The 11,634-nt window shown below is 42.8% G+C and overlaps 1 protein-coding gene across 1 annotated transcript in view; it reads left to right on the top strand.

The window, feature by feature from the left end:
- The first annotated feature begins 4,346 nt into the window (after positions 1 to 4,346).
- The window catches only part of PPP2R5A (protein phosphatase 2 regulatory subunit B'alpha), a 47,851-nt gene continuing 40,563 nt past the window's right edge, over positions 4,347 to 11,634 (top strand). The window contains exon 1 of the mRNA XM_074579482.1: positions 4,347 to 5,291. Within this exon, the coding sequence (XP_074435583.1) occupies positions 5,141 to 5,291 (151 nt within the window). The 5' untranslated portion in view covers positions 4,347 to 5,140. The remainder of the gene's footprint in view (positions 5,292 to 11,634) is intronic.

Genomic DNA, 11,634 nt, shown 5'->3' with positions numbered 1-11,634 from the left:
GTTCTCAGACAGCACTGTTTCCACCCAAAATGACGGTTCAAGACACAGGCAGAATTAAGGAGTTAAATTGGGATACATTTGCATTGGACTGCCAGTTACGATAATGAGTGTATGTGTGCATGTGTGTGCCTGTGTGTATGAACTTCTTAAAATACATTTTTTTATTGGCAACACAATCAGGCCGGATTGTCTGACAGAAGATTTAATTAAAAGGTTTTTAAAATAACAACATGAATCACAGCTAGTTTTAACAATCCATTGCCTTGCACATACCCATACACATAGTTTTGCCTGGAAAGACGGTAGTGATGTATTCATAGGTATGCCGAAGGAAATCGAACTCAGGGCCCTTACAAAGAAGATCTCGACAACTAATCTCTGAGTTCCAATCCCAGAATTCCAAATCCTGCTCTGGGAGGAAGGTGACAGATGGTCCCTGAGAGACAACTGATTCTATATTATTTAAGGATTTATCAAGCAGAAGATTTGGGAACACTTCTGCTAGATAGCGACTAGCCAGTGCAGACCGCAGAACATGTAAACATACAGTTTAACCTGAAGTATGTGAATAGCTCACTTCATTTTACTGGGACAGTCCGAGTGCTTAAACTTAATTCCATGCATGCTTGAAAGAGCACAGCCTTAGTCCAGAAAGTAATTTAAGTTAGTTGAAATATCCTGAAAAACTGATGGAGTAGTGCAGCAGCAAATACAAGCACGGCTGCAGCCAACAGGGCTTTTCCTTAAAGATTTTCATTTTGAGAAGGAAATAAAAGTAAGTTTTCATAACCTTTCTCCACAAACCTTCCTGGCTGAGGGTTCACCCACTTCAGGCATCCTCTTTACTAAAATATTCCTCCTGCTGTCTCTGAGAAGAACTAGATTTCTTGCAGTTTGGCCTCTAAGCATCTGTACAGAAGAATGGGAAAGTGGAGCAATAGTTAACTCCTCGTCTGCTGGCGACCAAACAAGTCCCTGCAGCAAAAACTCGGCAGCAACCCAGCACTCGAGGCGCCACGCTTCCAAGCCAACTTGGTCAGGGTTCTGAAAGTTGATGCTATGTCATGTTCTCATTCACCTTTCCAAAGGTTTCGCTCCTGGGTAAAAAGATGCTAAGAAGGTACAGGAAATAAATCCCTATGATTGAATGAAAAGAACTGCAAGTGTGACTTTTAGTTAAATCTGTTCCAGAATGTTGCTTCTCCATTTTGAGTAATGATCATGAATGATAACGAGCTTTCTTCCAAGTCAAGTTAGAGACACTTGCGAGATTTTGCAGAATCAATGCTTCAGTGCATATTGAGGGCTCTGATTTAAGAGTGGGAATAGCTTGGCATAAAATTACTATACACAACATTCTCTATGGACACTTCAGACTGTTACGAATTGGGTTTGGAGCCAGCAGCTTATAACCTGTCATCATCGCTGTGTGCCTTTAAATACACTCTAAAAACCGGGGGTTCAGAAGCTGACTCAGAGCGGCTCCGACAGCTGTGTAGGAAGCAGTGTGTGCAGAAAGCAGGGAAGAGCAATGTGCAGCCTTCTCAAACACAGCTATTTCGGATTGCCAGTCAGAGCTCTCACTTTCATTTTTTTCTCAGAACACCCCAATCCCGCAGGCCCGTATGTTCCAATGGTTTCATACACCCATGTAATTCCATCGACTTTGAGTGTACATTAATTCAAACATTACCATTTCAGTTTGGGAAACCATAGCTGGTCTACAGAGCTGCAGATGATTCTTTTCCAAAACAGAAGAGTTATATTAAAAAGACAAAAGAAAACTCAACAGCTAAAAATACGTCTCGTTTATTTGAGAAAATAAAACACTTTCTTTTTTTTTTGGCTGACTCAGATTTCAGCAATGTTTCTTTTATGAGTGATAGGTGAAGATACGGTCTGAAAATATCTTCCAGTGCAATTGATACGAAAATCCCCTCATTGCAAGACTACACTTATTATTTACTGACGTCTTTGTGTCATGAATGTCAACTGCCAACGTATTTTTACAACATAGTTTTAAACAGCATGGCACCCATTCCAAAGCCTAGCAACCTTGAAGAACATATTTTATATCTCAGAAAAATATTTTTATATTACTTAGAACTTACATAAGGCCTTTCATTAACAAATTCCAAAATGTTTAATTCATGAAACTTTAAAGGTAGACCGTTTTACACTGGGAACAGACAGCAAGGCTTGAGTTGCCAATAAACAGTATACAGGACACACTGGACAGTGTCACTTTCTAAAAATGGGTGCAGAAGAAAATGACAGCTGTTGGAGGACAGGCAGGAACAGAGGTACACACCAGATACAGGCTCCGGGCCTTTAGCGGTCTCTCAATAGGAGCTGTGAAATCCACATTAACCAGGTAAGGAATGCAAGGATTTCCTTTACTGTAATGAATACATGAGTTGGCTGTTTAAAGAACAAGTGCTTAAAGACTGACATTTTGTCTGTAAAATGGATCTTATTATACATTAAACAAAGAAATAAAAAGCCTACACACCTACAAGAAAGATAACAGTATATAAAACTTGTTCCCTATCATTTCTAGACATGCTGTAACCAGAATTGTATCTAAAGTATACAGAAAAGAATTCTCTTAAGAGTACTCTCCATCTCTCTATTTCCAAACACTAAACATTATTTCACCAAAACCAAAAAAGCTGGGAGGTACACAGTAGTCATACATTAAAAAGTTAGTATAAATTGTGCTGACAGAGGAAAAGAAAAAGGAAAGAATGACAGAAGGAAACACAGACAACAGTTTCTATTGAACAGGCTTCCGCAGTCTCAGCTTTCTTTTATGTTCGCATAAAACTATAATCTACACTCGGGTTTTGATTTATGGTTTATACACATAAAGATTAAACTCTTAACTCATGAAAGCATTTGACAAACATGCATGATTACCTTACAGTATTTATGTCCTACCCCAGCTACTGAAACTTGAGTGTGTATTTAAAAATACTACAAATACTTATTTGCTGAATTGGTAGGCAAAACTATGTAGCAAAAAGAAATGTGCTGATGTTCATAAAACTTATCTCTACGTGGATTACTACAAGCTAAGGCATCCCACATGTTTGCAGTTCAAAGGGGGGGCTGTTCATATACAGAAACAGCACTGGGCAAAAGTCAGACTTTCGTGCAGCCATGTACTGCACGCATCATCATGATTTTCATAGGCTGCAGCGGTCACAAATCTCATTTCTCAAAGCCTAACTTCAGCCTGAAGCATACAAATTGTACAAAACAGAAGAATTAGTAACTCCATAAACATGCACTTCTTTAAAGTTAAGCACATGCTCATTTCAGGCGATTTTGTGCTTTCAGCCTGCAAAATGAGACTGTGACTCAGTGGGAGAAAGTAAACACCATGGTAACACACATTCCCAAGAGCCAAAATCATCTGGAGCTGTGAAGAAGACCAAAAATGTTGAGGTGCCAGGAGGGTGGAAACAAAAAAGGAGCTTTGAAGATAGCATAAACCATTTTTGCATGTTGTCCTGACTCCCAGTGCCCATCGCTTAGGGTTAAACACGCTTTTAGTAGTTTCCCCCCCATGAGGAGCATCTCCAGCTGCCACATGCGGCTGCCGACGGCTCACTGAAGGCATGGAGAGCGACTGCTGCTCTCCCAGCAGCTCTACTGCTGTCAGGCAGCCCCTGCCCTGCCTCCGGGGAACGCCGGAGCCGGGATCCCCGCCTCGCTCAGCGGGCTCACGGTCCGGCCCCGAGGCCGCAAGCATGCTTCGGGCCGAGGGGGAGGCTTCCAGGTGGAACAGCCGTCCTCTCTCCACACGCCTTATCATTTCGCTTCCCTCCCCGCCCCGCCCAGCCTAAATCCGGGAAGAGTGCGACGGCCCAGGATGCCGGCTTCACCTCCTCCCCCACCCCCGCGCCGGTCCCCTTGACGGCTTATGTCTTCGACGAAACGACTTGGGCTCCGTAAGGAGCAAAGGGCTTCACTGCCGGCTCGCTAACGGCGGCGCCGCGCGCCCAACGGCCACCGCTTCCCCCGCCCACCCGCGGGCGCAGACTAGCCACCACCGACTCCACCCTCTATCCCCGCCCCTTCCCCCTGCCCTCGCCTTTTACGTCCGCCAGGCGACCCCCGCCCACCTCCCCTCCCCTCCTCTCGGTTGGAGGAGCCTGCTGTCAATCACGCCGTCCCCCGTGCTGCGCGCCCCGGCTCCCGCGTCCGCCTCAAAACCCTGCGCGCAGGGTGGGTGGTGTTTCGCGATCCTCTCTTTTCATTGGCTGCCGATCGCCGTCAATCATCCAGTGCCTCTCGCCCCTTCTTTCCCCCCTCCGCCCCGCCCCTTCCCCCTCCTCCCTCCCCTCAACTCCGCTCGGCTCCGCCAAGTTGCGCGGCCGCTCGCCCGCCGGCTCCGGGGCTGCGGCGGGCGGGGACACTTCGTTAGCGGTCGTCGTGTCGTGAGCGGGAGGGGGCAGAATGACGGCGGAGGCGCGGGGAGCAGCCGGCGGTGGTTGAAGGCGGAGAAGGGGCGTGTGGGGAAGCCAGCGACTTGGGGAGCGGGGAGTGGAAGAGCCGCCTCCCCGGCGAGCTCGGCCCAGGGGGCGAGTCCGGCCGATGATCGTGGGCTCGGCGCGGGCTGGTGCAGGCGAGCCCGGCTGAGGGGGGACGCGGAGCGAGCCAGGCGGCACCAGTGCCGCCGAGCCTGGCCCGCGCCTGCCCTGAGGAGAACGGGAGCCCGGTGCGTGTCCCGTCCGCGCCGCGGGAAAGTTTGGCGCCTGCCCGCCCCTCCGGGCGAAGTTGTCGTTGGGTTTGTTTGTTTGTTTTTCCCCCTTTTCCTCCTTCCGCTCCTCCCCGGCAGCCGGCTCCCGTCGGAGAGGAAACTGCGAGGGAAGCAGGAACTGAGGAGCGAGGCGGCAGCCCAGATCCAGGAGCCTCCCCGGCGCCCAGCAGCCCGCGCCGGCACCGCCGCTCGGACGCCAGCCTTCTTCTCCCCTCTGCCCGTCGGTGTGTGTGTGTGAGGACAGGGAGGACTTGATTTTTGGGGTTTTTTTTCCTTTTTTTTTTTTTTTTTTTTAAGCCCCTTTTTTGCCCGCCCGCTTCGATATATGCTTCTGGAGAGCGACGTCCCCCCGCGCCGCCTCACCGCCCAGCCATGTCGGCGGCCATCTCTGCCGCGGAGAAAGTGGATGGCTTCACACGGAAATCGGTGCGCAAGGCTCAGAGGCAGAAGCGCTCGCAGGGCTCCTCGCAGTTCCGCAGCCAGGGCAGCCAGGTGGAGCTCTCGCCGCTGCCCCAGCTCAAAGGTACTCGTCTGTCCTCCCTCCTCCTCTTCCCGCACCCCCCAGATTCCCCCCCTCTCCCCCCCCCCGGCTGCAGGTGCCCCGGGCTGCCTTTGGTGACAGCGCTTTGCCTGCCCTGTCGCCGCCTGCCCTGGCTTGTCCCCTTCCCCCGCACCCTCTGCCCTTTAGCCGCGTCCTCCTCCACTCCCGGTGCTTTCCAGGTAGGGATCCCGCAGGAGGAATTCTCTGTGGGCATGGGCTCGCTTCCCCCGCTCCTATAAACAAGGTCGTGCGGGTCGGTTCCCATTTACCGTCCCGGGCACCGACTCCTCTAAGTCGCCAACCCTCTTCTGGGTAGTCCGGGGGTAAGTCTCGGGCGGGCAGGTGTGCTTTTTTGAGGGCTTACAGCGAAAAAACGTAGACGGTAAGTTGAGTTTAGGAGTGCAGGGAATTGAGCGCTGAAACGTAGGAGCGAGTGGTGGCTCCTCCCACGGGGGGATTTTGCAAAGAGGAACTCTTGTGCCTGTGGCATAATATCCTGAGTTACCGGAGCGAGTTTGCGTCTGGCTTAGTGGTTCCTTCCCATCACTTTTGGACGGTGTTTGAATGACGTTTTGCCTGTCCCGTTTTAATGATCAGGAGTTGTCTCAGAGACCTTCTACTGCATACTGCTGTGTGCAAATGCTCACAAGTGAATGAAAATTGTAGATTGCTGACATTAAAATAGATAGCAAGGTTTTATCCTTTGTACTGGAGCTAAAAATCTGAAAACATTCCGTTCATTAGATTACAGAAGTGAAACGAAAGTTAATTGCAGCCTTCCACACCTTTGAACAACAAAATAAATTTCTGTAAATTCCTTCTTTTAAAAATTATAAAAATAGTTGTTAGGCAGAGAATATGAACTTGTTGTTAAAGTATTTGACAGGGACCTGGAAAATAAGGGAGACAGAGTACCCATGACCCAGGATATTAACTATACTTTAGTTAGTGTTAAAGTCTTGAAGTTTTTGAAGCTGTTTCATGTGATGGTGGAAAAAAGTCTCTGATGATTTGCAGCATTTGAAGGAAATACATCAGACTTAAAAATATTCCTAGATATTAAGTACTTTTTTTCTGTTTGACTTTTACAGTCATGTGTGTCGTATTTCAGAACAATTTTTTTTTTCTACTCTTGAGTGGCAGATGTACATGAACCATAAAACTGGCTGAAATGTTATTAAGTGCAAATAAGTTTGGGCAGGAGAGTAACAAGGGGAGGGGTTTTTTCTTTAGCGTGTTTGTTGCAGCGGCTTTGTGTGTTACTTTTAACAACAGCAGGGATGTTCTTGCTGCTTGTTTTGGCCTTTCTTCTCTCTGTGAAGTTGTGTCCTGTCTTGGTATGCTAGTGTGGTTTGAGGGATTTATAACCAGAATAATTTGTTTGAAATCAATATTTAGATTCTGCTGTTCACATGCTGTTTTAGATAGTATATTTTCCTCAGAGATCGTTTTTGTAAAACCACATTTCAGACCTTGTAAAAGCACTTGGTAAATATTGCACATAGGTGGCAGACTTCAGAAAGTTTGAGTCCTGATCCAGCAAACAGTTAAGCATACATACTTTATGCAGGGAGTAATTCCAGTTTAAATCGGCAAAATGTCCAAGTTTACATTCTTTGAGCTAGGACTTTAATGTTAAAATTTTTAACTCTCTGTGATTAGATTTTATAGTTTTGTGAGTGCGGTTTTACATCTTTTTTCTTATAACACCGAGAAATTTTGCATGGTATCAGCAGCTCAGATGTTTGGAAATTTAGGGCCATAAACTGTCAGAGGAATTTCTTCAGTTATGCACAGTTTTATAGTAGTTTGAATTGCCTTAAATTCTTAAAGGAAAATCACATCTGTCTTTATGCTTATGGTTTAAATTTGCAGACTTGCCCTCTAAACCTACTTCAGAACATAAAACTGTGGGCAAAATACACTTTTCTGCATTATAGTATCCCAGCTAGCCAGTTAGCAGAAACTTGGGCAGCACTCTTCTGCGTGTTTGCTCCCTTGGGTTTATGATGTTAGATTTGCCCTGAATGTAGCTATGGACGTAGAATGATTTCTCTCCATCTGCTTGAGGCTCCCTCTCTCCTGTCCTCTCTTGAACCTCCCCTGCTCCCCCCAAACCAAAAAAGCTTCCAGAAAGATAGTGTTTGCTCTCTCTATAAATATATTATTTTGTAAAACTTCTTGAATTAATAACATACACCGTGGGAAGATGAAGCTTTGCTTTATTCTTTAAAGCCAATATGGAATTCAGTAATAGTTGTGATGCTGCCAGTGTAGTATCATCTACAGAGTAGTAGCCAGCTCTCCCAGGGAGGGGCAGAAAAAGGAAAGTACAGTCATTATGCTGATGCCTAAGGGTGCTCAGTATACACTTACGAAATTTATCTAGACTTTTTTTACTTCTCCAGATATCTTCAAATAAATGGTTAAATCTGAGGTGTTTGAAGCCTGTGGTGGGAAAAAAGTAGTGTTTTGTAGATGAAAAAGCAGTTTGGCATTATGCTGCTGTAAAATATTTTATCTTTTTTATAGTTACTGTCTTGTTTCATCACTTTTAAGAAAAATATTCTAAAATAAGTATAAACAGTATTCTCAAAGTCCCTAATAGGTTTGTCAGACAGGCATCTATTTTACTGGAAGGAGAGAGCTTCCAGAAGAAGAATAAAGATTACCCATCCACTTTTAAAAGTACCTTCTTGGGTAGATAGTGGTGTGGTGTTTTTTCCTTTTATCTAGGGACTGTCGTTTGTTTGCTATTGAAATGGCCAGATTAGATTGTGTAACACGCTTTCATAGTTTTGTTGTTTGAAGGCCTGTAGACAGATAATCTTAAAAGTACATATTTTTGGAGTTAATTGTTCTGCTGCTTTGTACTACCAAAATTCCTTAATTTGGCTGCATATTGTATTGCTGCTAGGTGAAGAAATATGTCTGTAAACTGTATGTAACAGTACCAAACAGTAGGTGCTCTTTACTTCAGAGGTTTTGTTGGGGGAGTGGAATTGAGAGGAGGGGCAGCAGGATTGTGTGTTGTCATTAATGTTCAGCTTATTTTTGTGTGTGGTATTATTTATAATTTTTAGATAAAAGCTTAGCAAAGCCTGACTGATGTCAGGATACATAAAATGAATTAGTAATATATTCTTCAATTAAGTTAGTGGCTTTCCTATGTGTTTGTTATTCATCAGTGTCCATTTTACTGTATTATTTAAAAGCTGAAGAAGAAGTACTGAAGACCCAGTGCCTGTATTTGAAAGAAAAAGAAAAAAAGAGCGCTTGTTAAACCCATAAGAAGTTGAAGTTGCTTATTTCTTTCCCCATCTCCTTTTCATTTTGTTACTTTATAGTGTACATCATACAAATATGTGGAAAACTCTGCAGCCAAAAAGAGGTGCTGGTTAACAGCAGGATTTTATCACTTTGTGATTCTGAGAGTGAGTTTAAAGAAATCTGGCAAAGGAAGTGTTTTTTTTTAAAATCTTAAGTGGTAATTTTGTCTCAATAGCAAGTAATTTTAAAAGACTGCAATAGCACATGCAGTTACGTCCATTTTTGAAAAAAGAGATACGACTTGACCTTGGAACCTGATCTGACTCATTACAATAAAAGTATGCATACTTGTTTCTGTCATTTTTGGTTGAAGAAGCATGTAAAAATACAGGTGGTAAATGGTGAATAGAAAACACAACTCGTTCCTTTTATTTAGCACAGTTAATGTGATCTGTCAGGTTGTAAAGCAAATGTACCTTTTTTTCCCCCCTGTATACCAAACATGTCAAGTGCAGCTGGAATGAATAAACATTTCCTGATGCCTTTCTGTGATCTTCTCAGTAGTGAATATCCATTTGGGAAAGTGCATGTCACCGCAGGCTTATTTCCTATATCATGCTCAGAGAACAAATCTGTAAAAAAAGTTTCTTACTATTCACTTCCAAATTAAACTGTCTCCTCACAGAGAGGACTCTGGCCTTTACAGCAGAAGAACTGGAAAGCGGTTCAAAAATCTTTCAGCCATAGGCTCACGGTCGTTATAACAATCTCTGTGGGGCTGAGAGTTACAGCGGTGAAGTATACAGCAATAAGACATTTTTAAGAATACCTTCCAGTGTGTAGTTTCAACATTCAAATATGGCGTCTAAAATAGGTGTTAATGTGTTTTCTTTACTTAAACCCTTGAGAGAGAGCTTGGATTTGACTGAGAACCAGGTGCTGTGTTCAACCTAAGCTTTTGCGGAATTCTTACAGGAAGGCCTAATAAGCTTGCTTAGGGATAAAATTTTAATGTTATTAAATCTATCAGTGTCAGTTCAAACCTTAGACTTTGAATGTTTTGGGTCATATAGTGTGTGCTTCAGAGTGATGAAAATAAATGGAGGTAAAAACAGCTTAGAGCAGTTTTCTTCTCATATTAAGTTGCCTTTGCTCCCCAAAGGAAAAAGTCCTTAAAAAATTTTAGAACGGTTTACTTTTACTACAGCCTTAATATATATTTGTAAGTGAAATGACAGTTTTCTTTCTCAGATTAGCACTTTTTTTTTGGTATCTCTCATGATTCATTGTAATTTCCTCTTCTGTAGTCCCCCATCCTATATGTTTTGTATTCAACAGCCCTTGCAATTACGGTCTTCTTGGGTGAGTTTTTCCTTAAGAGAGATAATCTTTATTTCAGATGAAGAATGAGGACGTTCTGTGAGGAATTTAGGTTTTTAACTCTTACGTATAATCCCAGCAGGGTGCACTATAAAGTAGTCAAAACTTCTGTTTAGTGAAGTTACAATCTTGAGAAATAGAGAACCTGTAATAGCTAAAGAAGCTTTAAGAATTTTTTTTTAATAGTCTAGAGTAGTTCCATGAAAAATGGTCTGTTTAATTTTTTTTTTCCTATATTAAGGGACTGTTCCTAGTTTATGGAGTGGAACATTTAGTCTTTAATTCTTAACAAATTGACCTTTTTTTATTCTTAGACTTGAATTTTTGGTCTTAGAATATACTTCCATCAAGAGCCACTCCTAAATATAGAGCCTATTGACAGTCTTCACATGAACTTTTCTATTTAAATCTTTCACATCTTCTGTGTGCCAGCTTAGTATCAGATTTCTTTTTCCATATTCGTTGCTTTCTAGTTTAGTCAGATATTAGTTTTGTAGGTGCTGAATTTAATGTTAGTTGCTGTAGGAAATACAAATGGTGTTACTTATTGCTCCAGGCTATCTGATCAAAAGATTACCTCAGCCTACAGATTATTATTTTTTTAATATCTATCTATCTTAAAATCATTCAGTGCTTTTGAAAAGGTGTCATACCAACAGTTCTAGACAGATTAAAATTCTGTTTAAGCGTAGAAGGAATATGTGTTATGTTCTTACAAAAAAAGATACTTCCCTTGGGAAGCATATAAAATTTGTCTTCTGTGCCATTGTAGTCCTGACTCCTGTTTTAATCTATTAGGCTAAAATTGTATTTACAGTCTCATAACAGTGTGTGGATTTTGAAGGTTGTAACCACAGCCTAACTAGATGAATAGGTAGTAAATAACATCTGTTGTCTAAGACTCCCTTGGCAAAATGCTGTAGTAGAAACTGGACTGACAGTGACAGCTTCTTTTTAATGTCTGAATCATTGATTTTTATCAGAGCCACTGAACTAGTTTCTGTTAAGTTTTGCTGGGTTCATGGCAAATGAAATATGTTGCCTACAAGGTGCCTATTTCATAGTATACTTTTGACTTAAAAGGCAGAGCTCATCATAGTTAAGGTTGCCTACAATTTTCCTTCACAAGACCTTATTCTCAGCTGCTTACAGCATTGCTGAACTGTTTGGACTGAAGTTTTCCATGCCAAGTATGGACAGTTTTATTTGGAACTCTTCCTCAGGCTAATTCTCTTAGTTTCAGCAAAAACAGTTTAAACTGCGTCTAAGACCAGAGTAAAAATAAATTGTATGTTGTCAATATTAAAAAAAAAAAAAGTTAACTGTCTTGAGGTTTAATGTTTGCTGTACTTTGAAGCTTAGCACGTGAAAATTGATCTAATTTGGTCCAAATTCTAAGACGTGCTCAGGAGTTGTAGCTCAGTAGCAAGACTGATGATTCGGTACCTACTATGCTATTCTGTATAGATACTTCAGTATCTCCTATGCTACTCTCACTCGTTATGCTGTGTGAGGCTATTATGCATGGCTTTTCTTTGGTTTTCTTGTCTGTAGTAGTGCTGGGCATGGCAACTAAGCGTATGGAAAACTTGCAATGTATTTTTCTACAAGCAAGAAGCCAGAAGTGTGTTACAGGCAAAGGGACAGTATGGAAGTGGTGGGAGAAGTGTCAGTG

The sequence above is a fragment of the Larus michahellis genome, chromosome 3 (genome assembly GCF_964199755.1).
Source record: "Larus michahellis chromosome 3, bLarMic1.1, whole genome shotgun sequence".
NCBI classification, from domain to species: Eukaryota; Metazoa; Chordata; class Aves; order Charadriiformes; family Laridae; genus Larus; species Larus michahellis.
Note: the sequence above shows the minus strand (reverse complement) of the source record. Positions and strands in the feature narration are given on the sequence as shown.